The sequence below is a fragment of the Perissodus microlepis genome, chromosome 17 (genome assembly GCF_051167445.1).
Source record: "Perissodus microlepis isolate ML-2025 ecotype Zambia chromosome 17, ASM5116744v1, whole genome shotgun sequence".
NCBI classification, from domain to species: domain Eukaryota; kingdom Metazoa; phylum Chordata; class Actinopteri; order Cichliformes; family Cichlidae; genus Perissodus; species Perissodus microlepis.
In genome coordinates this window covers 20110796-20135314 of record NC_140477.1, presented here as the reverse complement: position 1 = coordinate 20135314, position 24519 = coordinate 20110796, and the positions used below count along the sequence as shown (strand labels likewise).

At 40.3% G+C, this 24519-nt stretch overlaps 1 protein-coding gene across 9 annotated transcripts in view; it reads right to left on the bottom strand.

The window, feature by feature from the left end:
* The window catches only part of grip1 (glutamate receptor interacting protein 1), a 66244-nt gene that overhangs the window by 7420 nt on the left and 34305 nt on the right, over nt 1-24519 (bottom strand). For 3 of the 9 annotated variants that reach the window (XM_084909707.1, XM_084909705.1, XM_084909706.1), the window contains exons 2-21: nt 18071-18151; nt 16647-16782; nt 15709-15854; nt 15536-15619; nt 15389-15464; nt 15154-15299; nt 13979-14126; nt 13458-13627; nt 13029-13166; nt 12796-12945; nt 12358-12544; nt 11905-12050; nt 10272-10352; nt 9755-9824; nt 8791-8936; nt 7331-7475; nt 6319-6458; nt 4893-5096; nt 4660-4813; nt 3849-3960 (exon numbers count right to left, since the gene is read on the bottom strand). In XM_084909707.1, coding sequence (XP_084765833.1) covers nt 3849-3960; nt 4660-4813; nt 4893-5096; nt 6319-6458; nt 7331-7475; nt 8791-8936; nt 9755-9824; nt 10272-10352; nt 11905-12050; nt 12358-12544; nt 12796-12945; nt 13029-13166; nt 13458-13627; nt 13979-14126; nt 15154-15299; nt 15389-15464; nt 15536-15619; nt 15709-15854; nt 16647-16782; nt 18071-18151 — 2660 coding nt within the window. Of the gene's footprint in view, nt 1578-3848; nt 3961-4239; nt 4279-4659; nt 4814-4892; nt 5097-6318; nt 6459-7330; nt 7476-8790; nt 8937-9754; nt 9825-10271; nt 10353-11904; nt 12051-12357; nt 12545-12795; nt 12946-13028; nt 13167-13457; nt 13628-13978; nt 14127-15153; nt 15300-15388; nt 15465-15535; nt 15620-15708; nt 15855-16646; nt 16783-18070; nt 18152-24519 lie in introns of all 9 variants that reach the window. The other 6 variants (XM_084909712.1, XM_084909709.1, XM_084909711.1 and 3 more) reach the window with 4 other exon arrangements.

Sequence of the window (24519 nt, the reverse complement as noted above, 5' to 3'; positions counted from 1 at the left end):
AGAGAACAGCAAGCGCAAACATCCAATCAGAACCAGATAAATACCAAACATGGTAATTAAAGATTGCTGCCTTTGAACCCAGGTGGCAGGAAAGGACCTCTTTCTAATCATACATCACTATTATTATTTACTGTGCCTCTACTAATGTTTCTGAATTTCCATTCCTAGGATCTGCTGCTGTTTTTGAGCAGGCTCAACTGTTGTCACCATTGACTGTTTTAACTCATATTTACTGACAGGATCTATTGTTTTGTACAGTTTAATGGCCTGTAATATGAAGCAGGTTCAACATAACAAGAAAATCTGGCTTTACTTACTCTGATATCAGCAAGCAGCCACACGAAGGTGGTTATTGGTACCATTCAGGTCTATACAGTAAACTGTTTGGGGGAGTTTTTTTGGCATACACTCTTTATATTCCCAGTGTGTCATTATGTTTTCCAGTGCTTTTAGATTTCATTTTAATATTTATTAACTGTGGAATTTTCTAACCTAGCAGTAAGTTTGACAACACCTATCAGGAGCTGATGATCTCTCTATAATAAACACACACCAGCCACATTTTTTTCTTTTTTTTTAGGTAAACCTTGCTATTACCTGGTTGCAGAACTATCTTAGTTCTTCGAAGTCCAAGTTGGAACTTCTTAATGTCATCTTGATGACATGTAGAAATGCACCATGTTGCCGGTATTTGATTGGGTGATTAGCTAATTGCTTTAACAAGCAGCTGAACAGGTATACCCAATAAAGTGGCTGGTAAGTGTATATTACTCTATTTAAGGCTTATAGGAAACTAAAATTGCTTTAAAACGGCAGTTTTCCATTTTTCTTACTGGTCATTTTCAGGGAAAGAAAAACTACATACTAGTCATCAAGGTCTGAGGGATCTTCTAAGAATCAATACTGATTGATCAGTAGACTAAGGCTTTGTACATGCAGGTCTCTTATCTCAAGCATAGCTGACATAATCTAATAAGACATGAACTCTGAAAGCTCAGCATTCAACCTGAAGTTAGCTGGCTAATCATAAATCCTGCTTCGTAGTACAGACCTCTACAGATAGATTCTACTTTTGAGCTCACCCAGAGGATTTCAACTCTCTGACTGTCAATGTTTGATGATTGTGCTTATTTTCCACATCACACCCTTTTTTTTATGGCTAAGCTTCCCAACCGATGCCCACTTCAGCCAATCAGAATCAAGAACTCATCAAACGCATGCATGACTGACAGATCTGCTTCATGACTGGCAAAAAAAAAAAACTACCCATGAGGCCTTGCGCAAGCTCTCCAAGCATGCCTTGCTCAAACTGCCATGCCTGGTGCAACAACATGACTCTGCCATGTGACTGTGTTTGGAAGCTGGGTGATGTCACTAAGATGTCACAATGACGTCACCATGGTCTGCTGTTAGAATGCAGTTAGAGTCACATTCAAAACCAGCAAACATGTCAGATGTTTGACAACGCTGGAGGTCCAGTTAGAGGAGACAGAAGAAGAGGAGGACAGGAGGAGTTAGTACAGGGGAGGGAGGATGGGGAATACCAGAGTGAGGAGGTGTGTCTCCTTTCCAGACTCCTGGAAGAGAAGGAGTCTCTTTTTTACTTCTGTGTGCCAGAGAAGGTATAAACATGTAGTTCTTTCAGCATGAATTGGACAAATATGACTAAACTTTGACTGTCAGTCCTCAGGGCTGAACAATAAGCCTCTCATCAGTGTTCACATCACTACATGATTATTTGTGTTAACAGTTTTTGTCCAGTTCAATAATTAAAGTGATCAATATTTCAGTTATATTTGGTTTGTCTTCATTCTTGTGGATGTGTGATGTGGTTTTTAAGTGTTTCTGTGGATAAGAAGAGCATTATAGTTGAGCTCATTACAGACAATCACGGCTGAGATTAATGACTTCCAGCCTGTGTTGCTGTTCAGATCAAAATGTCAATGTCATCCTGTAACAGTGCGGTGTATTGGGCATAGGAATGCTACAACTGTTTATTAAAGAAGTATAGACCACTTCTCCAAAGCCAAGCGGGGAGACTTGATCTGGCTTGCTGTCCAAATGTTAAGTACTTGTGACAGTGTGGTGTATGGGTCTGTTTTTAAAAAATGCTTAATGAAGTCTGTAAAAAGTTCACTTATGTTGAGCGTCTTTTTCAAATTGTGTTGAAACTGTGGACTTCAACCTACAAACCAGTTTTTAAATTGTGTTGATCAGCAAAGTAAAACCGCAGTTATGATAAATATTTTATGCCATACTTCCTCAAAACTGTCTTCATGTTTAGTGCAGGAAGAAGCTATAAAAATGGGATTTTCTAAGGACAGTGACAGTTATATCAGAGAGATTTGTGACATTTAGTGTGTTTGGACTGTGTTCTTAGTAGTGGTGCAACGGATCAAAAATCTCACGGTTCGGATCGGATCACGGTTTTAAGTCACGGATCGGATCAATTTTCGGATCAGCAAAAAAAGAAAAAAAGAAAAAATTTTAACATTTACTTATTATCTTATTTAAGTATTTCTTGCCTATTAAAAACATTCAACTCAAGACTCATTCCACGGAATTATATAAAAACAAATTAAGGTGCAATATAGGGCAGTACAGGGCTTTGTATCTACCACTCCGCTGTGATATAACGAGCGGTCACGGTCACGTAGCTTTCCGTTGCCCTGGAGCTCCACCCATTTGTAGTTGGGCAACAGAAGATGCCTGGGACAGTTCAGCCATAACTTTAAACTTTTCCTGCTCATACATGCCTGGGTACAATCTTGTCACTGAAGTGGACGCGCAACGGGATATCATAGCGTGGCTCAAGCACGTTCATCATAGTTTAAGCCCCTTGTTTTGCACAAGGGAATACGGCCTCCTGTCTGCAGCTAAACACCCCAGTAGCTTTTGTAATAGCTTTAGCCCGGTCGGATTTGGCAGCAAAGGGCTGCTTAAATGCCGCAAACTCCTCTGCTCCTCCACTTGGACCGCTAGCGCTGGCTATAACTATCACTTGACAGACCCACCACGCGCACCATACACATACTTTTTTTCCTTCTTTTTCGAATCTTTGGATCACGTGCATTGCCGAAACGTGGAGTGGGATTGGTTCGGATTACGGATCAACCGTGATCCGTTGCACCTCTAGTTCTTAGTGTGTAGGGTAGTTATTTTTTTTTGTTTTGTGTGTCATAACATTGAGACGACTACTGAATGTCACAGATGCCAGTCAACAATCCACCAATGGCAGACTGCAGTGTAAACGCTGTCTCCTGGTGATCCACAGGAGGAGTTTCTACACCTTCAAGGTGTCAGGCCTGTGATGTGCCCCCCTGTCTTATGGTAGACAGGAATTTAATGTAAATAACTACTACATTTGTACAATTTGAAATTTACCATTTTATATTTGCATTTCAATGTTTGTGGTTTTCACACTAATAAAATCTAACTGTTGCAACTCTGATTTTTTATTTGTGTGTGATTTTAGGTCAATTGTGTTAATACAGTATGTCAAAATGGAAAATAACTGTAAAGACATACATGTGAGATTTTATTGAAAGTAAAATCAAAAACCAAATAAACTCAACTCCAGAAGGTTAAAAAATTAGCCTTAATCCATCATCTTTTCAACATTTTTTCTATATCTTCTTTGAGAAAAGCCAGCCTATCAAACTTTACAGTGTAGGTGCTGGTATCCATACACCAGAGGGCGATGCAGAAAGGCATTAGCATCTGAGAATTCTTCATTTGCTGAATAAAAATTTCAGAAGCCTTACTCCTGCTAATACTCGACTCTTACTGTAAATACTTCTTCTACTGCTAACACTTCTCACTATAGTAGTTTTCATGGCGTTCCTCACCTCCAGCTCTCTGAGGATGCCGCTCTGTCCACAGGTCTCCAAGTCCTCCAGAGCCTGAGACCAGAAGTTCTCCTCCTGGTCTGGTTCTGTCCCATCATGTCCCACATTAAACCTGAGAAGGAAAGGTAACAGGTCAACCAGTCAGCATGATGGGTACACACACACACACACACACACACACACACACACACACACGCAGGAAGCTAGTGGTCATGCTGGAGAGTGCTTTTTTAACAGGAGGGGGCATGGGCAGTGATGACATACACATCCACCAGGTATTGATATCGGTGTGGCGGGGGTTAAAGGTCACCAAGTGAGGGTATCTGCTGGAGGTTACTGGGTGTCACAGAAGACTGTGTGAAGGGTTAAAGGTCAAAGGTCACTGTGGTACCTGCTGTCAGAGATTAGACCGCTGGGCAGATTACAGCCTCTGCAGAAAGATACACTACTGTTATTGCTGTTAGCTCAGCGCTACATACTCCATTGTTCTGGATGAGGAATGCTAACAGCTACAAAAGATATTCTGCAAAATGTATCCGTACACGTCCATCTTCAGGCCTCTCTTCTGTTGTGCTTCTGGGTTTAAGGGTATACACATACTAGGCAAGCTCAGTTTGCTTAGACTGATCTTATCACACAGTTTGAGCATCAGTGTCATAGTTTCAGTGAACTGCACCAGTTTGTGATGTAGAGGAGGAGGATCGAGTATCTGTACCCTCAGTATTTCATCTGTATCTGATAATTCATGGGAGAAAACTTGAAAAATTGCATTCTGAGTAAATTTGGAAATCACATTCACTCAGTCTCTCACCCTCCGAGAGGTGGGCGGTCCCAATCATCGTCATTCAGACCCAGATCCGACAGCGGATTGGCTCTCTGGCGAGTGGAAGATGATGATTGGCTGTTGCTCGTCTTGGCGCTGCGCCACTCGTGGAAACTGTACAGTGACGACTGAAAAGTAGGAGCTACACACACCAGCAAAGGAGAAGTGTTTCATTACTGAGGCATTAATGAGGTCAGCAGAGGTCAGAGGTCGGTCCCTACCTGGGGTGGTGAAGCTGCTGTCCATGTTGGATCCATCCCAGGACTCCACAGCGCTGTCCACAGATGGCAGTGTGCTGAACGCTCTCTGGCTTGTCGGAGGTGCAACCATGACAACAGGCTCCTCCTCCCCATCCTGGTTCTCCAGGTTAGGCCCCACTCCTGGCCCCAGACCCGAACCAATCACGCAAGACTTTGGGCTTGACACTGCAGACAGACGGAGTACATTTGTCAAACCGCCAATGTGCGTTCGTGAATATAAATGTGTAAATCTGTCACTCCACTGGAAGTGACACTGTGTCCCGTCCCTTTAATGAGCTGTACGTTCAACTCTTCCCCTACCACAAGGGGTCGCCACAGTGTTATGGGTAGCTCTGCATCTTTGATTCGGGAGCTTTATTCCCTTCCAGACAGAACAGAAGGGACTGAAAAGGGGACTTTTCGCTTGTTGGGTGCTACTTTGCACCACCAAACTATAGAGCCACTTAATGACCTGTACAAATAACGACCATCATTCAAACCTCTCCATGATGTGTTAACAGCAGCGATGGCATAAAAGTGCAGGTTATAAAACTTCCCTAATGAAATCTTTAAATTACGGTAAATTATATTCAACATGTGCTCTGTGGAGGACTGTTTATAAAAATGGTTCTAATTCTTGAACAGTTAATGTTTAACTTTGTCAAACAGCCTGAATTAAAGCTTAAAGTCTGACTGTTCGATTTAACATCCACACCACCGCCACAACTTCAAGCTGGATAAAACACAAAGCAATAAAAAGGAAAGTTGATGCCGAGGAGGGAGACTGGGTTGTCAGTTTCTTTTTTCAAAGATCATAACTGGTGCTGATATTTTGATGTTTGAATCATTTGAGTCAAAGAGGGGGAACAGAGGCTTCAGAAAGTCGCTGAAGTGGAACGATGCATTCAGCCACTGCACAATGTGTCTCTCTGAGGCCATCTTAAAGCCAGAGCTGTAAAAGGAGGTTTCCTTTTCATGTGCAGCTGGTTTCACAGCAGAAGGCTTGGCAGTTTGGTACAGGTAACTACACGATCAAAAAGCTTTTACTTTTCTTTTTGTTTAAAATGGAAACTCCCACACAGCTGCTGTAAGATCAGGCCTAGAAAACAGTCTGTGGGCTGCTTGTGTGCAAGAACAAAACTTATAAGTTATTATTTTTCTTTTATATCAGGACATATTTGTTACAATTAAATGTCCAAAGCTGGTGAAACAGGTGGTCGTGAATTATTCTGCTTTATTAATAGTTTATAACGGCTACTGAGTGATTGTTACTGGTTAAGTAAGCTGTATGAGACACACTACACAAGCCTGGCTCTTGATGTGAATCTCATTTCCCTGTGTTTTGCATTTGCTGTTGATGCTTGTGATTATGAACGGTGTTTATGGTGTGAAAAAAGCGTCTACGTACGTTCTCCCTGCTTCTTGATCTTCAACGTGACCGTCTCGCCCGCCTGCTGCAGCAGACTGATGGCTTCACTCAGAGGTTTCCCCTTCAGGCTGCTGCTGTTGATCGCAAGAATACGGTCGCCTACATGGATCGCACCAGTCCTGTGAACAACACCAAAACACAGAGAAATATACACTCAGGGTTCAGCAACTCAAAAATCATACTTGACAAGACTTTAAAGAAGATTGGAACTGAGTTAACAGTCTACAGGGAAACACAAATATACTTATACACAAAATAGAAATGAGAATCATTTCTGTAGGAAAGAGGTGAAAACCCAATTAATGATGAGGAAAATAATTATTTTTAAACAGCAGAGGGCGACACTCTCCACTTCATCTGGCATCCTAAGCTTATCATGTCTGTCACGGTTTCACTCCATATTTCATTCCTCCAGTCACTGATGTTATTTTTAGAAAGATGAAAAATCTTTTCTTATTTAATATTTCCTTAATTTTTTATAGTGAGACCATTTAGATGGCCAGCGCTGATACTGTATTTCTTATTTTATACATCATTAAACATAATCCCTCAGATTTAGGCAGCCAGCTTTAGTATCTCCTGTTTACGACCTTTGACATAAAGATGGCGTTTACACAAACAACCCTGGTTCTAAGCTTCTTAGTGTCTGAGTTTCTGTAAATAAAATGCCGTATTAAGCACAGAATGTATTTAATACTAATCCAGAATCATACATAACACCAGCAGGGAACTACTAAAGACAATAGAGCCTGCACTAATGATAATAATAATAATAATAATAATAATAATAATAATAATAATAATAATAATAATAAACATCTATTTATGGCACTTTATAGTGAATAAATGTGATCCTCCAAATAGCTGAAAAGAACAAAAAACTAGATGTGCTGATTAAGTGATTAAATAATCTACAAACTTGACATGTTTCTACAGGTGTGACCTGTAATTTATTTTTTATGTAATGTAATTAGAGTTCATGTGTGTGCACCTCTCTGCCAGCCCCCCCTTGCTCAGAGAGGAGATGATGATGGGGTCGAAGGGCTCCTCGGTGCCTGAGATGGTGATTCCCAGCGGACCACCATAGCGTTGAAGCTCCACTGTGTAAATGATGCTGCCAGACACCTCCTGTTCATCTGAAACATTCAATAAAGATCGATTCCACATAAGGTCAGTGGTGAACAGATGATCAGGAGAAGATGGCATTGGAAGGGATGATGTGGTGACACAGACTAAAACACGCTAAAACTAAGCCAGAAGTGCAACGTTTGTCCTGAAAGTAGCATTAGACACCTCCTTTAAACCTTGAGTAGGTTTTCAGGGACTTAAGGGCCCTGTGTACCCTTAAGAGCAGCTGAGGACATTTAGAAAACCTTGACTGGGATCTATATCGCCATTAAAATGTTCTAAAGGTTATCAAGGTCCAGGGTCTGCCATAAGTTTAGTGAAATCCTCAATCAAGGTCAAAGTATTCAGCAATGTTTGAGTTAGTTTTGAAAAGAAGAGCCACCCTGGTAAGACACTTGAGAGTCCTTGAGAAGTTGATGGCATCGTCAAGACCACTAAAACGTCCTCAAGGATATTTACAGCATTCAGAGGATTGTTGAAAAAGATTTCAAGCAAACTGTTTGCTTTCCAGTCATCCTTTAGGACGGTTGATGATCCGGCTCTACATCTAGTAGTAGTAGTTCTAGTAGTACCTTGGTAAATTTCTGTTCGTCCTTATGGATGATCGAGTAGATTTAGAAAATATGAATAGGGTCCTGAAGGATTCAGGGATGTTCTAGTTGGTGTTGAAGATACTCAAGACTGTGCTGGTCCCTTAGAGTCACTGATAAGGTTTGAAAGAATTTGGCCATCCTGAAGATCACCAACAAGATCCTAAATGTTTTTGAGAACATTCATTTTTTGGAAGAAGATTTCAAGAATAATGGATTAGTTTCTAGTCCTTGAAGACTCCTGACAGTCAGGTTTTGATCAAGTTATGATTAGATTTCATGTTTAAAGAGGTTTTAAGTTTGACTTAAAATGATACAAGACAAATGATTTCAAATCAGCTATTGATTGCCTTCTAGAGAGTTTAGGACCCCATCAGGACTCTCTAAAGTACAATAAAACTGTCATAAAGATGCTAAAGATCTCAGGATTGTCAGAAGATTAGTGAAGATTTTATGAGCACCAGTTTGGCTCCTACATGCTTTTAAGTACCACTGTCTTTTCACTTATTCAAAAGGATTTAGGTGTGACTGTTGGTGTTGCTAAAGCTCTTTAAATATGATCTTTTGAGGAGGATTGGGAAAGGTCCCACAGCTTATTAAAGTTGGCAAGTAGGTCACCACGGAACAACTCAAGAGGTTCTTTTTAAGGAGGATTAATGATACGGTGGGCATCCCTGAAAGCTGGTTTATCACTCGGCCTCTTGCTTTTGGGGAATAGACTTAAAAGCGATACCAGAGTTGTCTTCATCTTTGCGGATCTTCAGTTTGACGAGCTCCTCACACTGCTGGAGGATCTGAACAGCTTCCTCCATGGAGCAGTTCTCCACACGGATGTTATCAATGGCCAGCAGCTTGTCTCCCAGCTCCAACGTCCCCGTCCTGAAAACACATTCAGGTAAATTAGAGGAACAAGTTTAATAAAGAAGTCAGCTGAGATGGTTATTATGTCATATTATCATATTCATGACTGCAGTGCATCTGCTTTATGGACAGGATGGAATTTTGCATTAATATCAGTTCTTCAACATATGAAATATAACCTTACAAATTTTACATGAAGATATGTTAACTTGTACATGAAATAGGAGCTAAGATATTGCTTTGGGTTTAAACCATGAGGTACAACTTAAACCAATTTTTTAGGCTTTATTTGTTTACATTTTGGGAAAATTAATCCCCATCATTTTACCTAATATCAGTTCCTTTTTACTAAAATGCAACTTCAGTCCTGAAATGGTAAATCCTGATGATACTCATGCAAGTTCTTTAATTCATTTTTGTCCCTATTTTCGATGCGTTTATTGTTATTTATTTGTAAAGGACATCAAAGCTGCAAGATATCCTCTGAAATTGGTCCAAAATCTTGTAAAACTGCCGGCACTTTCTTTTCCGTATGAAGGTCTATAACTAGTCCTCTGCTTCCTGTTTCTAAAAGTCCTGCAGAGTAAACAGATGCTACCTGCCAGCAGAAGCCCTTTAGCTCATATTCTGCTTCACAGTCCAAAACACATGACCTACAAACCACGACATGCACAGGCCTGGACCGTTAGCCTAATTAACCAAACACGTACAGGCGGCAGTCTGAGGTTTAACACAGCTGACACGGTTTTATTTTAGCCTCACATACTGTGTGTAGAGTTCAGCCTAGGTTAGGTTTAAGGCTGGATTAGAGTTAGTTTAGCCCTAGTTTGTGTCACCTGTGTGCGACGCTGCCTTTTTTGATGTCCGAGATGATCAAAGGATCACCTGGTTTCCTGTTGGACGGAGCTGCAGACACACAAAGAGACGAGTTGGAGATGAAACAGAAAACTGTAAATAATTAAACCTGTTTACACCACTACAACCAGAAGTAATGATTAAATGTTAAAGGGGAAAAGTAAAATCAAAGCAGGAAATGTAATATTGAAGTGACACCCGAGAGGAGGTCGGGCTGGATCTGGTCTGATGAAATCCGTCTTTCAGAATGAAAATTTAATTTCCCCGATGTGTAAACATGATGAAACACCAAATTAAATCATTTAATAAAAAATAAAACTACTGTCACTGACAATAAAAAGACTTTTATAATATTCTAGTTGCTTGTTTTGGCATTGGCACTCTTTCTTAATCAATAATTAACACAGAGCTGTGTTACTAATAAAGTCTGTCTAAACCATCCACTGTAGCGACCTCACATTAGTGTACGTGTTTGCGTAGTTGTTTCTCTTTACTTACAGCTGATGGTGATTCCCAGTTCCACTCCTGGTTTCTTTGGGAGCTTTACGTGGAACGTCCCTGAACTGGGGATGACTGACTCTGTGCAGAAAGATGGAGACATTTCAGCAGTAGAAATGTTTAATTTACTGTGAAATACATCAGAAGAGGAATAAAGGCTTTCTGCTCAACATCTTCTCAGTCAGAATCAGGTGGTTAAGCTTCTGTTCGAGGCTTTAATCATACGCTCTGTATACAGTCCTGGCTGGCTTGATGAGAACCAGTGTTTCAATCTTACTCACACTTGGTGTAATGGTTATAAATACAGGAAGAAATAGAAATATTTTTTGCTCAGAGACCTCAGCAGACATGTGGAAAACAATTTCAATAACAGTCAATGATTAATCACAAAGTGAGTTCATAGGTACGGCGTATATGTTAGCTGTCCATGTATTAAACCTGATTCTACATAACTTAGAGGACACATCATGCTCTCAAATGTTTATAGAAGATCAAAGTTCAAAACTTAGAGGTGATGATACATAAAAACCTTTCCTGCAAGTCAAAAATCTTTAATGCACCATTTGTGATGACATCTGTCTGTTTTGTAGCTATTATGTTAAGAATGTTCAGGAAGTCTTTTGTGCTGTCCATTTGTACATTTTATTAATTTATTAAGTGAAGTATTGAGATTATTAATTGTTAATATCAACACTGACTGATAGAGACAAAAAAAAGACTGCTACAGATTCACACTGGCCGTAGATGCTGACAGTAGGTGACGTAACATTTAACTTCACCATTATTAGATGACACACAGCTATATTGCTTCTTCGCGGCCGTTCAGTACAGTAGACTGGACATCACAAAATAAATTGGGAGTTAATCTTTTACATAAGCCTTTGTTTATAACTGGCTATGAGCATGTTCATAAACATACATCCACTGCTTGGTCCCTTTATTCCGAATATCCAAAGCACTGTTAAGAACTCATGTTAAAACTGAAAATCCAGATGATCTTCTAATTATTAAAAAAAAAAGCTAAATTGATCTGTTCTTGTTGAATTATCCTGTGTAAAGATTATCTATTACTCACTTTCCATAAAATCAATCAGCATAGATGATAACATTATAGAGATTTGTAAAATAAATGATTGTAGTATTTGGCTCCTTGCAGGTTTTGGAAGATGCCCCCTTGCACTGACTTCAGTTATGATGCTTTCAGGAAGTGAGGAAAATTTTCTCAGCCTTATGTTTCTCTGGGAAATAACGTCCACGGTCTATATTCTTCTTTTGGTTAAATAGTGACTCTGACTGTCCTGTAAATGACATCTCATACAGTTAACCGTCCTGCAGCTACAAATCATACAATATGCCTGTGAGTCACTACTGACAGCTTGTTGTGTCGTTCTATTAAACTCAGGCGTAGGTGGTTATTTACACCAGCTGGAGTACGTTACATCCACAAAGAGTCTGACAAATTACAGAGAAGCAGAACCAAACACAGACTGTCAGTCAGTCAGCCAAAACACGACGACACAGAAAACAGATGTCTTTGCCCAGCAGACAGACATTCATCAACAAGCACAGTTTTCAGTGCTGATAAGAAGCATGAAAACACAATTCTGATAAAATGATTTTTTTTTTTTTTTACCAGCTACATCGAACTCAATTTCCAGTGTGAGCTGAGCAGTGATGGACGAGTCTCTGAGCAGCTGATTGGTTTCTTCAAGGGTCGAATCTTCGGTTGGAACGCCGTTTATGGATAAGATCCTGTCACCGATCTGCAGGATGCCACACCTACACATATATACACAAATATCTGATCACTGGAGCTCTCCTTACAATACTGTAGAGTCTGTACAGAAGGCCATGAGGTAATGGCATTTTGAACTGGTGCTGCAAACAAAAAATGCAAAGCTGCGATATAGAAAATAAAAAGTATATATATGTTACCATGATTATCAATAAAGACAAAATATTAAATATTTCCAAATTTCACAAAAAAAAAATGAAAATTGGGGGGGAAAGTTCAAATCTGAGAAGAAAGGACAAAAGAATTTTTTCTCTAAATTTTAAGCCATCATAGCCGTGTCAGCGTGTTTACCTCTCAGCGGGGCTGTCGGGGTCGATGTAGGCAATGAGTGGTGGGGATGACAGCGTTTCCGTGGCGAACACTCCTCCCTGCAGTTGCAGGCCAAACCCCATGATGCCGTCGCCAAGCAGCGTCACCTCGGTGGTTTCCGTGTGGACTACCTGACCGGCCAGACCCACAGTGCTGGATGCAAGGGACACTGACAGAAACAAAGATTATTCTATTTTTTAGTCTCATTTTCCTCCCGTCCTGTGACAGCACCTCAGTCCTGTCCTTGTTTTCTGTCATACATACGCTGTTAGAGGGTGCAAGCTCATATTAAAATGTCACCGTTTAAGGGGTTTTAATGTTTTTTTACATTTTGTTGGTCATTATTGGTCATGTTATGAATTCATGTCTAAAAACAGCTAATAAAATAATAAGATTTGTTGGATTTGGAGACAGACTCACAGGAGCTCTTAAAGTCCTTTTTCTTGCCCTTCCTCCTCATCAGTGTGCCCCGTGGACTTGTGGGATACATGTTCCTGGGCAGGGTGCTCATGTTGAGGGAGGAGAGGCTATAGGCCGACATGGAGCCTGGAGAGAAGGAGTGGCTGAGCGCTGCAGAAAGAGAGAGGGCTGATAAGGAAAGGTCTCTCTCTCGCAACAGAAAACATGATGGAGAGCGAGAGAGGTGCACGTACGAGGATTGTTTGTATGGCGGTTGTGCGATCTGGCGCCTGATTGGTCAGGGTGGTACGTGTTGTAGTGGTAGGGGGGGAGGATAGGGGCAGAGCCTCCGGTCTCCCAGGGGAGGGGGCGGGGACTACGCTGCACCTTGACTGCACAGACACACACAGAGGAGGGTGTTCAGGTTAAGACAAGAGGAAAGGTCAAAGGTCAGGCAGGTGCTTGGATCACAGCATCGAGATACCTCACTGGGAAGCCAGATGAGGAACTGTCATGCATACACAGGTGTGTGTCTTTCACGGCTTTATAAAAGATTACTCCTCTCTTCACATAATCTTTTATAGGGCCTCTTGAGTGTGTGTGTGTGAGTGTGTGTGTGTGTCTCTATACTGGTCTGTGGTGCATTCAGGGCCTTGTCGGATGTGATGTGTGTACGTTTATACCGTGCTGTGGTGCGTTCAGGGCTGGTCGGGTCTGGTGTTGTGGCAGGATCTCCAAGCGGACGGTCTGACAGGAAGCAGAAAGCAGCTGAGTGGCTTCAGCCAGGGAACAAAACTCCATCGACTTCCCATCAACGGACAGGATATGATCTCCTGCATGAAGAGCACCACACCTACACAAAAACACAAAAATAAACAGAGAATTTAAACCTGAACCTAGACAAAACTCATAAGTTAAATTTCTGCAGTTAAAAGTGCAACAAAATATTTCAGTTTCTGCACAAATACTGAAGTTAAAGTGTGACTGAATGAAGCTGAAAGATGACAAGGTGGTTAAAATAACCAAATTTACATGGAATCAAATAATAAGATAAGAAAATGGTGTTAATATTAGTTAATAAGCTGAAATTCCAGTTTAGGGAAAATGAAAGCAGCTGGAATGATGCTCAATACGTGAAAACAATAAATAAGTCTAACAATGCAGTTAAAACAGTAAAACAGCATCAGGGTCAGAGGTTAGATACCTGTCTGCTATACTGGCTGGTTTGACCTTGTCGATGATGATGACCTGCTTGTTGCAGAACATGGAGGTGGACAGGGCCACACCCAGGCTAGACCCTGCCGCCTTGGCAACTTCAACCAGCAGCGGCCCTGATGCCGTGGCAACAGAGTCTGAAGGAGGGAAAACAGACAAAGTTTTTACAGTTTTTACATCGTGTAATTTACAGAGTCCAAACGGTGTTCATCAGGGTTCCATCCTGGGTCCTGTTTAATTTTATGTAAAAGTTCCAAATAAACTGATCATCTGAAATCTTTATAATTCAGATGATACTCTTCTTTACACGTTGGTAAATTTTTACTCTACACAGTACAAAGTACAAATTATCTTTTATTTTAACCAAAAATCACATTTTGGGTTTCAGATAATAAATACAAAATAATACTTCTCATGCACTGTTTCCTAATGTTAACGTTAACCAAGAACAGGACTGAATATACGCATAATACAGTTGTGATCAAAAGTCTTCATCCACTTAATCATGAGCATGAGTGTTATGGAAATTCCAGTATCTATTGGTAACTGTTCTTTTTCCAGGGTTAAATGATTGTGCAGCATACATCTTTAATTACCTAAAAAATAAATAAATAAATAAAATTAGCTGCACAAGTTTGAATTTATTTTAGATTTTCTCTACTCCACAGTGCCCCTAAAAAACCATGTTTCTGCCATAATCTGGGCTAAATGTTTGACCAATCATCTTGGCAGAATTGATACAGTTTATTTAAACTGACTGGTTTCCTGGGACATACTTATGGTCTACTCTCTTATTATTTTTCTAGTTACAGAGAAACATTAATGAGTTCTGCAGAACACAAACGTACTTCTTTAAATTGCTTTTGTCATTCAATGAACATCTCAAAATTGTATCTAATATCCACATATCAGGATGGACACAAATTCAAGCTGCAGTCCTGGCACACTGTTTGGCATCGTTTCTCATCTGTAAGCCCCCTGGCAACCTACCTCTACCCAAACTTTCCATTAAATGTAATTTCAAATTTAATAACAATAAATGTCAAAACCAGTACAAGCAAGATTTCAGCTTGAATCCCCACAACCTTCTCCTTTTCCTGCACAGTTCTGATGTTAACTGATTAACGCTTTAAGCTCTGCTGGGAGGGGACACTGATGACTGACCCATCACGGAGACGTCATACTCAATCAGCAGCGTGGCCTCCTGTCCACACTGCTTCAGGATGCTCATGGCCTCTGAAAGTGTGCTGCCATGGAGACGAATCCCATCAATGCTTAACAACCGATCACCTGGCTTGATGGTTCCTTCCCTGCAGCAAAAGAGAAAGAGAACAGTTTTTAGTCTGTACAAAGGCTCCCAAGGGACAAAAATCAGACAGACAGGTCAGAGGTCACGTACCGGTCTGCTGGGCCGCCTGGCCGGATGGTTGTAATGACGATGGGACGGGACTTGTTCCTGTCTTCATGGGCTCCACCTGCAAACACGCGGTCACATCACCATGTTTATTTTGATTTATTCTAAACACACAAACAGAACTCGCCTCACCTCTGATGACGAAACCAAAGCTGTTTCCTTCTTTGTGAAGCGTGACTTCCACGTTCTTAAACATAACCCCTGACCCCTGCACCGCTGCAACACACCAGAACATCAACAACACGTCAACATTGCAGCCGGCCGAGTGCAGCTGAGTGTACACGTCTTCTGCTGGCAGAACTTACAGACAGGCGGCAGCTCGTACTCGACCTCCAAGACGACCCGTTCACCCACGTTCTTCAGCAGACTGATGATCTCATCGTGTCTGAACTTGGCCAGGTTGATGCCGTTGACAGACCTGATATAGTCACCCACGTTCAGCTGGTCACTCCTGAGCAAACAGCCAAACATCAGCTTTAATTTTACTTAATCAAACCTTAATGAGTTCGTTTAAGAAGAGGCTGTTCCAGAAAGGATGCTGCTAAACATTAATAACTGCCACTGCTGCACCAATATCCATTAATCAGTCACCCAAAGTGTTCTGTGTCATTTTTGCTCATTGTCGCTTTGTAGCTGGTAGTTGATCGCACATTGCAGGCTCCTGCTGCAGCTCAGTCACCTATGCCTAGAGGATAACGGCTGAGAAAAATATATATTGTCAGGCTGGTTAAAGAGGGGTTGCTGGAGGTTGCTGGCTGTCTCTAGGTACACTCAGTCACAAAAAGGGTTCTTTCAGTTTGCATGGAATATGCAGATTTGTCTGCAAATACTCATCGACTACCCACAGAGCGTTAGTAAAACTTTAAAAAAGTCCGACCAGAAACCTAAAAGTTAGTTAGTATCTTGCCCAAGGATATTTGGCATGCAGACTGGGGAAGCCAGGGATCGAACCACCAACCTTCCGATCAGTAGATGACCCACTCTACCACCTGAGCTAGAGGCTACAGCCACCCCTGGAGCCCACTATGTGGAATATTCATGTAATTTATAGGCTTTCACTAAGTACAAAGTGATGTAGAACACCGTTTGTCTTTTTAATATCTTATAATATCTTATATCTGATTGCTCATCACTTTAAACAACTGAAAATACCTGGCACAACTCCAAAGTTAGTCTCAATGGCGATTCTTTGTTTTTTGGCTCAAGTCCTAAAAACACAAAGACCAGATGTAGAAGACATTACCGGGCCGCGATGCCTCCCTGCCGCAGGTTTGAAACTCGAGGCTTCCCATCTTTGTCGATTCCTCCTGAAACTGTCAGCCCGAGCGTCGTCCCCTCCTTCTTCATCAACTCCACCACCGTGCATCCCCGAAACTCATCTGCAAAAAGGGACATGGGATGAACTGAATGCTCTTCCTCGCCATTAAGGATTTTTTTCTTTTCTTCTTCCAGTTAAAATTATTCCTATTTGCTTTTTCTTCTTCTTGACTGCACAGCTTCTACTCTCTTTATTTAAGCATGGAGAAATAAATAATAATCTGGATAAAAGGAGAAATGAAGTCATCCTCTGTTCTGTCATCCATCTATATTTCATCAAACAGATGAAATATTTAACAGAGAGAGAGAGAGCGAGAGAGCAGGGCGGGTATTTCAGATCAGACCTGCTACGATGGGCTGTGACCAGTTATCAGGTAATGAAACTGAAAGCAGGATTTTATTTAAATATTGTATTTTAATATTAATCAGGTTCATCCTCTTTCATACAGGCAGGATTAAGACGATCAGTCTTTGGCAGTGACCATCATTGTCTTTACGGCTTTACAAAAAAAGCAGCAGCGCCCTTTTCAACTTTTCGAAAACGCCACAGCTGGCTCACACTCGGAAATAGAAAACCCTCAAATCTCTGATAAGAAACTGAGATGAACAAGTTTCCTGCAGCGGCGGTGGTGTCAGCAGCGGGGGGGGGGGGGTAAATTTAGCTTTACGCTGAAGGAAGCAGCACAAAGTTTCCCTCAAAGGAACAGAGCTTTGTTAAAGCTGCGCTATTTCAGAGTTTAACATCAGAAGTATCTGGGCTAGGAAATCCAGACTGTATATGATGATTTAGCCTCTACGATATCACCCACTCGTTTCTACAATCTGTGTTTTCAAGCTTCAGTGTTAGAGCTCTGGTGTTTTTGGAGTAAGAAATGACCATATTTGAAGAAGAGGGTGCTAAGCTTATCAGCTAATATTGGTTAGTTTCATTTTTAAGGGCGGTTACCAATGCTGCACTGATACATTTGACCAATCACAGTACACTTATGTCCCTCAAAGTCTTTCTAATCTAGCAAAGGCACCCACTTATACTAAGAGCTGAGGAAAGACCTAAAACTGAAGTTCTGACGTCTACGATATCATCCCTAGGCTGTCTCTGACGTCAGTCTGACGGCTCTCCAAATCAGTGATGCAATTTTTATTCTCACAGAATTTTTGATTGTGGCACAAAGACATCACAAGTAGGACACCAGCTCCAGGTGGGAGGAGATAAACTGCGACTGCAAGAATCTTCCTCTTCAGGTCACAAAATGGGAAACATCAGCTGTTTCTGAGCGTGCTCTATTTTCAGCTGTGTTAATGAGCTCAGCTGGTGGATTCAGACACTTTGATTATAAAAATGTTTGTTACCTGGTATACTCTGCCTCCTGATGGCCAGCGCTCCATCTGGAGGTCGCGACCCGGCGGAGTGTTTCGTGTACGGCCCTTCATCTGGAACACAAGGAGACATGCAAGAATATTACAGACTGGATCCAGACTTTAACTGGTTCCAGTAGCTAGAAGTAACGCCTCATAAGGCAGGTTCTTTTCAATAGTTTGGACACAGTGGCTCTGATGGCATATAAACCCCCATCATCACCTTGCACTGAGTCCAAATCTCCATTTCCTCTTGCAGAAGGTACCAGACCTTTACCATTTACTCTAACTTGTTTCTAACCAGATCTAACTGGATCAATCGGGTCCTTTGACTAGTTTTAAAGCCTTTCCTAAAAACTGGTTAAATAGTTGGGATTTTTTGACAGAATGGTTACAAACCTTCCTCAATATTGGTATCTGACCTCTACCATCTCATCAACATGGTCTGTTTGATTGGTTTGGAGACTCCACTAGTGTCTGTAATTGGGTATAAACATAAACCAATTTCTTCAATTGGTCTCCAAGCTCAGATTTTTCCTCTAAGCGACCCTTACCAATTCAAACCTACTAACGAGCCCGGTTTTTCTGACTTGTTTTTAACCCGTAGAAACACCTCTAGCTGGATGTATACCTCACAAAAAATCATGACGTGTTTCCAAAGTTTTGGTTCTTCAAAGTGATTCTAAACTATATCCAGTTTATCAACAGTGTACCTGGCGGTACATCTAACTGGATATATTCCACAACTGTCCCACAAACTGGTTCTGAGGTTCTACCAGTTCTCATCACTGTTTTTAAATGCTTTCACTACCCCTACATTCAAAAAGCAACTAGTTCCTTTAATTGAAATGGAGAAGGTTCAGTTCCTGGTCCTAAAGTGTTTAAGAGGCTTTACTACGTCCTCTACATGGATCCAGACTAAAATGGCAAACTGGTTTTCCTTGACTGCTTCCTTTAGCAAGCTCCAGTTCAATCAACTGGTTTTGGAGACAACAGGAGATTTCAAAAGTTCATCCAACAATTTAATTTAAACTATACAAATATACAACCAGTGGCCATTTCCAATATATAAAAATTCATTGGTTCCTTCAGCAGGTTCAAATGCTCCACCAATTCATCCAACTGGTTTCAAAAGACAAACTGTTCATCCTTTAACTATTTTTCATTATGCATTATGTTTAGAAGCTTAACCAAGCTTCCTTTAACTAGTTGTGAAGCTCTAAAATTAAACCTGCTGAGTTCTGACACAGATTACCTCAGACAGTATCCCCACACCAGGCTCCCATAATGCATCTGTACTCACCATCATCATCAGACAGTGCAGAGCTTCCACCACAGAAAAACATCTCAGGGATGAGCTAAACAGCGAACACGTTAGTATGCTCGCCTTCAGGTTCTTTTACTCATCATCATCGTCCAGCAAAGCTCTGAAGGAGATTTCTCCTGACCACTGGTGTGTCTTGCTCTCAGCCTGAACAGCTGCTGAGCAGTCTGTCAACTCATGAATAAAGAAGCCACAGCCAGAGAGAGGTTACCTCATCAGCACAGCGACCAATCCCTGTGGAGAGCAGAGGTGGTCCAGCTAAGTCTGCACCAATCTCAGCAGCCCACCGGGAGATCCCGACGGTGATGTCATCACGCTAAAAGCATGATGTCATGTAGATATATCTGGATGGAGTGGTTTGACTGTTTATTCCCAGTTTACAACAGGTGAGACTCTCCTATCATCTACTGCACCTGACACCAGGTACAGGCTTGAACAGCATTTAATCAAACCCTCTTATTGAATCTGACGCTCCACCCGAAAGAGGGGAAAACTCGGGAAGATACTCATATTGCCTGTGAAGTGAATTACTTCTATTATTAATTAAATGCTAATCTTCAGTTTTGTCTCCTTTTTATTCCTCTTTAGTGTGGTGTTGTTCTATTTTAGTTCTGCGTTTGGCTCTATTTTATGTCATTCTAATTTATTCTAATCTGCTCCGGATCTATTCTGTTTGGTTCCAGCAGCTGAGCTCAGAAACACAGCGAGGCCATTACGTTACATTCACCTCCTGAATATAACCTGAATATAACCTACCGTGAACCCCAAACCTCATACCAAGTCTTTATGGTAAAATCTCACTTGGGAACTTCCTTTTGTTCCCAAAAAGAAAGTCGAGTCCCCACAAAATGAGCATGCAAACAGAATTAGGTCCCCACAACATGAGTAATACATGCACACACACACACACACACACACACACACACACACACACACACACACACACACACACACACACCATAACAAACTGAAGATGAAAGCTAAGCCTCCTCCTCCCCCAGATGTAGGACAGCAGCAGCAGCAGCTCATTTTTTCTGTCTCCATCTACAGTGCAATCTACATATACACACATATACTGGGCACACAATCTTAGCTCCTATTACCGAGCTGCAGTTCTTTAAACGAGGTCACGCATCATCTTTAAATGTCAAGCATCTGAAACCAGCATTTCAGTCCAATCAGGGAAGAAAAATACGAGTAGCTGTGAAATGGTACATATAAAAAAAAGACTCCATGATAGCAACAACAACAATATTGATAATAATAAACACATCCTACAGGCAAGACAAATGCAACCAGTCAAATGTGTCTGCAAAAATGCCCACAGCACAATAAGGAATAACTAAGCAGCTGCAATAGAAATGCAAATTACACACAACGCCACCTACAGGCAAGACAAGTAACAGTAAAAATTTATAAATGAAAGGGCTCAAGAGTAACAATAATAAATGCAAGAAAACTAAGAAAAACGCACAAAAATATACATGTTTTATACACAAACGTCTGCAAAGTTTATTTATTTACATATATATATAAAAATCATAAACAGCTAGGATGTGCAGTAAACAGCAAATCAAAACTGTATATCATGCTACTTAAGTAACAATATTAAAGGTAACTAAACTGACAGCAATAAAACTGAAAAATCAACAATAAAAAAAAGAAAATGTTAAAAATAAATGCCACCTACGGGTGAGAAATGTATTGTATTAGAAAACTGGGAGATCTATATAAAGCAAATGTGTTTAAGTCCTTTCAAGAATTCAAGAGGTTTAGCAGAAAGTGAATCATGGAGATATTTACAGCTAAGGAGCTGCATGAAAAGCACAGCAGTTATCGTAAGTAATAAAGAAAACGTATTGTCATCCTTTTTAAATCTGTCTCAGGAAGCTCAATCAGCATCAGTTTTCTATAAATACATCCTTTGAATCACTGGTGGCAAAGACTAAGGAAGTGTGGTCTGACATGAAATATGAAACAGAAGATAAAGGCAGGTGTTCTTTTCCATTTTCTGCCTCCACTAAGTTTTTGGAACCACTGTCCAAATACTAGTACTTAAAAATTGTATTTATCTATTATCATTTAATTTATTATTTTTAAAATAATATTTTAAATATTTTTTTTCTCCAATTACCCAGACTGTAAATATGTTCAATGTGTTTTAGATACTTTGATGGAAATGAAAAGATTTCTAAAAATTTGAGTTACAAAACTAAATAAATAAAACAATAAGTGACGATGCATTAGCAATGGTAAATATTCATATATAAAAATATCAACAATAAGAGTATATGAGAGTATATGAGGTTTATGTATATAATACCTTTACTAGATTTACATATTGTTTATTAATACAATTCTGACTATTCTCTTGCATAATCTGTTAGTCTTGACTTTCATTATTTTTTTTGTTAATCATTTTTAGAAGATAAAACATTTATTGACACATCTCTAAAGAGGAAATAATTATCAAATTAGTAGGAAACCTTTTGCTGAGATTAACTGTTAAATTTCCTAAGCATAAATTATCCTTTTCTTTTTTTTAATAAGTGAATTTTCCCAGCCTTATAATTTGTCAATATTTTTATTTTATGTATTTATTTTTGTACAAGTTTTTAAACTTCCTACCTCCCGAGCACAGACGTTGTTTTACTTTTAATTAAAGGTTTATGCACATGTTTGGGTTAATTGTCTGTATTGACTGCGCAAAGTGTTTTATATATTATGTTTTTAAACATCTTTTAATGTGCAAATGAGCTGGCACAGCTAAATGAACCAAAATGTTTTAATGGCATTTTTACTAATTATTTAACTTTTACGCACCAACAAATTTAATCACTGCTGTAATTCTCTGTACAATTGAGCAGATGTTTATTTATTCAGATAATTCACATGTTGGCTCTCTACTCTGATATTTAAAAACCTGAAAAACATGGATGTTCAGCCAAGCTCATGGATTTTTAAAATAAACCTCTTCCACTTACATTCATTTACAAAACCTCCCAAAGCTAACATCTAAGGTTTTACAGCCACAAGCTGAACTGTGTTTTCACTTGTATAATTAATATCCACTGAGAGCTGGAGCTCAATTTTTAATTATTATATTTATAACGCTCCTCACAACACATTCAAAGATTTCTCCAAACACTCAAACTTTCAGCAGACCTTGAACAGAAGTCAAATCTCCCAAAGAAACAAATAAAAACAGCAGAACTATCAAAGGAAAACCGGAGATGTGAAGACTTTGAACACAGCAGGGGTAAAACTTTCTTTGTCTGTATGATTATCTCAGCGCAGGAGGTGTCATCGAAGCCTCGTCTAATTTACTGGGAAAGGAGGATTTCAGCTCTTCCAGATTAACTGGCTTCCAGTTGAGGACAGGGCTCGGCACGTTCAAGTGTTCCTTCTTATTTCCATAATTAAGAAAAATCAAAGAGGCTGGGTGGACTCCAGAGCCAAACCCAACCATGTGAAGATAACACTCTGAGACCAGCCAGGTTTCCTCCATGTCTTCTGCTGCCAACAAACTGAACAAACTACTCCTGCAATTCAAGTAGAGTCAAACTTTCCTGGCTTTCAAGTTGAGGCCAAACAGTGGCTGCTGAATTTCTCTGAACTCCTTCCTCAAGATGTGGACGTCAGCGACTAAAGCAGCTTTTTGTCCTTTGTCACCAATTTAAAAGCTTCAAATATGTGAAACTCACAGTTTATTTCACCTGTTTATGAAGTGATGGAGCGCCACATAATTTAGAAACTGGACTTCATGTTGTGTTAAATAAGACCTGAAACTACTGAATGAAACCATAAACTGATCAGAAAAGCATTTACTGAGGTTGTAAATGAAGCCAGGAAAAGGTTGATTTTCTCATAGACGTCAATACGATCAGACTTCATATCAGAACCAAAGCATTCACCACTGGTGGCAATTAAAAAGAATGCAGATTTGCTTTACTACCTCACCACTACACCATTTTTATATATACAGCCCATGGTATTACAGAATCTCAGTACTGATACTGTTATTATGCTGGGTATAATAGTATCACTAAGTATCCAGCCCACCTAAAGATGGAATCAGAGTGTGAGGAGTTCTTCTGTCAGATAACAGACTAGCGTGGATCCAACAACAGGTTTGGTGAGTGTATCTTCAAATAATTTAGAGGTTTTAAGGCAAACAGAGCTGCTGCAGAAGTAAACCACACTTTCATCTGGTATTCTCACCTTCATCCACATGATATCCAGCATTTCCTACAGATTTACAATTAATTTGTGTTTGTGCCCAGCAGCACATGAACCTCCTGCAGGTTTTGCTTAGACCAACTTTTGAAAGCGGAACGAGCTACTGTCACCAGGTGCACGTGGAGACAGGGGAGATACAGCTTGTCTAATCACGAGATGAGATAGAGACCCTCTGGAGAGGAAGTTGAAGAAATCGAGGCCCTGTACAGCCTGTTGGTGGGCAACACTAGGGCCAGCAGAAAATAAACTAAAAATAAAGGTGAAAGATGGTCCAAGGATGACAAATGGAGCAGTAATCAGAGGCGTCTACAGTCAGTCTCTCATCCCATGGACAGACTTAACCTCTATTGTCTAGAACCACAGATGGAGATGGTAACCAGTTTTCAACCTGCTGCATTTTCTACTTTGAATCAAATTTAGCCTGTCCAGATCACCAGAGTAGAAACAGCAAATACTGCTTATAGCTGCATTTGGAGTTGGAGTGTACTGGAATGCAGGATGAGAGACTGAGTTTACTGTAGCTGCACAAATCCAACTTGTTCTGATTGGAGCATCCATCTACCTCACAGTCCAAGATGCTGGAGTTGGAGTCTATTCAACAAGGGGACAAGAAACCTCCTCTCATGAACAAACTCAAGGTTAAATGTTCACAAGCACGCTCAGGTCTGAGTACGTAAATTTGATTATTAGACGGTGACCACAAGGGTCCATGTGACTGTACACATGTTAGCCTCTTTTTTGAGCTCTAAAAATTTAAACTATAATGCGCTACAGGCAATGGACTTAAAATAAACTTGAAAGAAGTGTAACAGGAATGACTGCCCGGCTGTCAGGTCCACTAAGAAATATAAACAAGGCTTCCACCATCTTGGACTGCAGC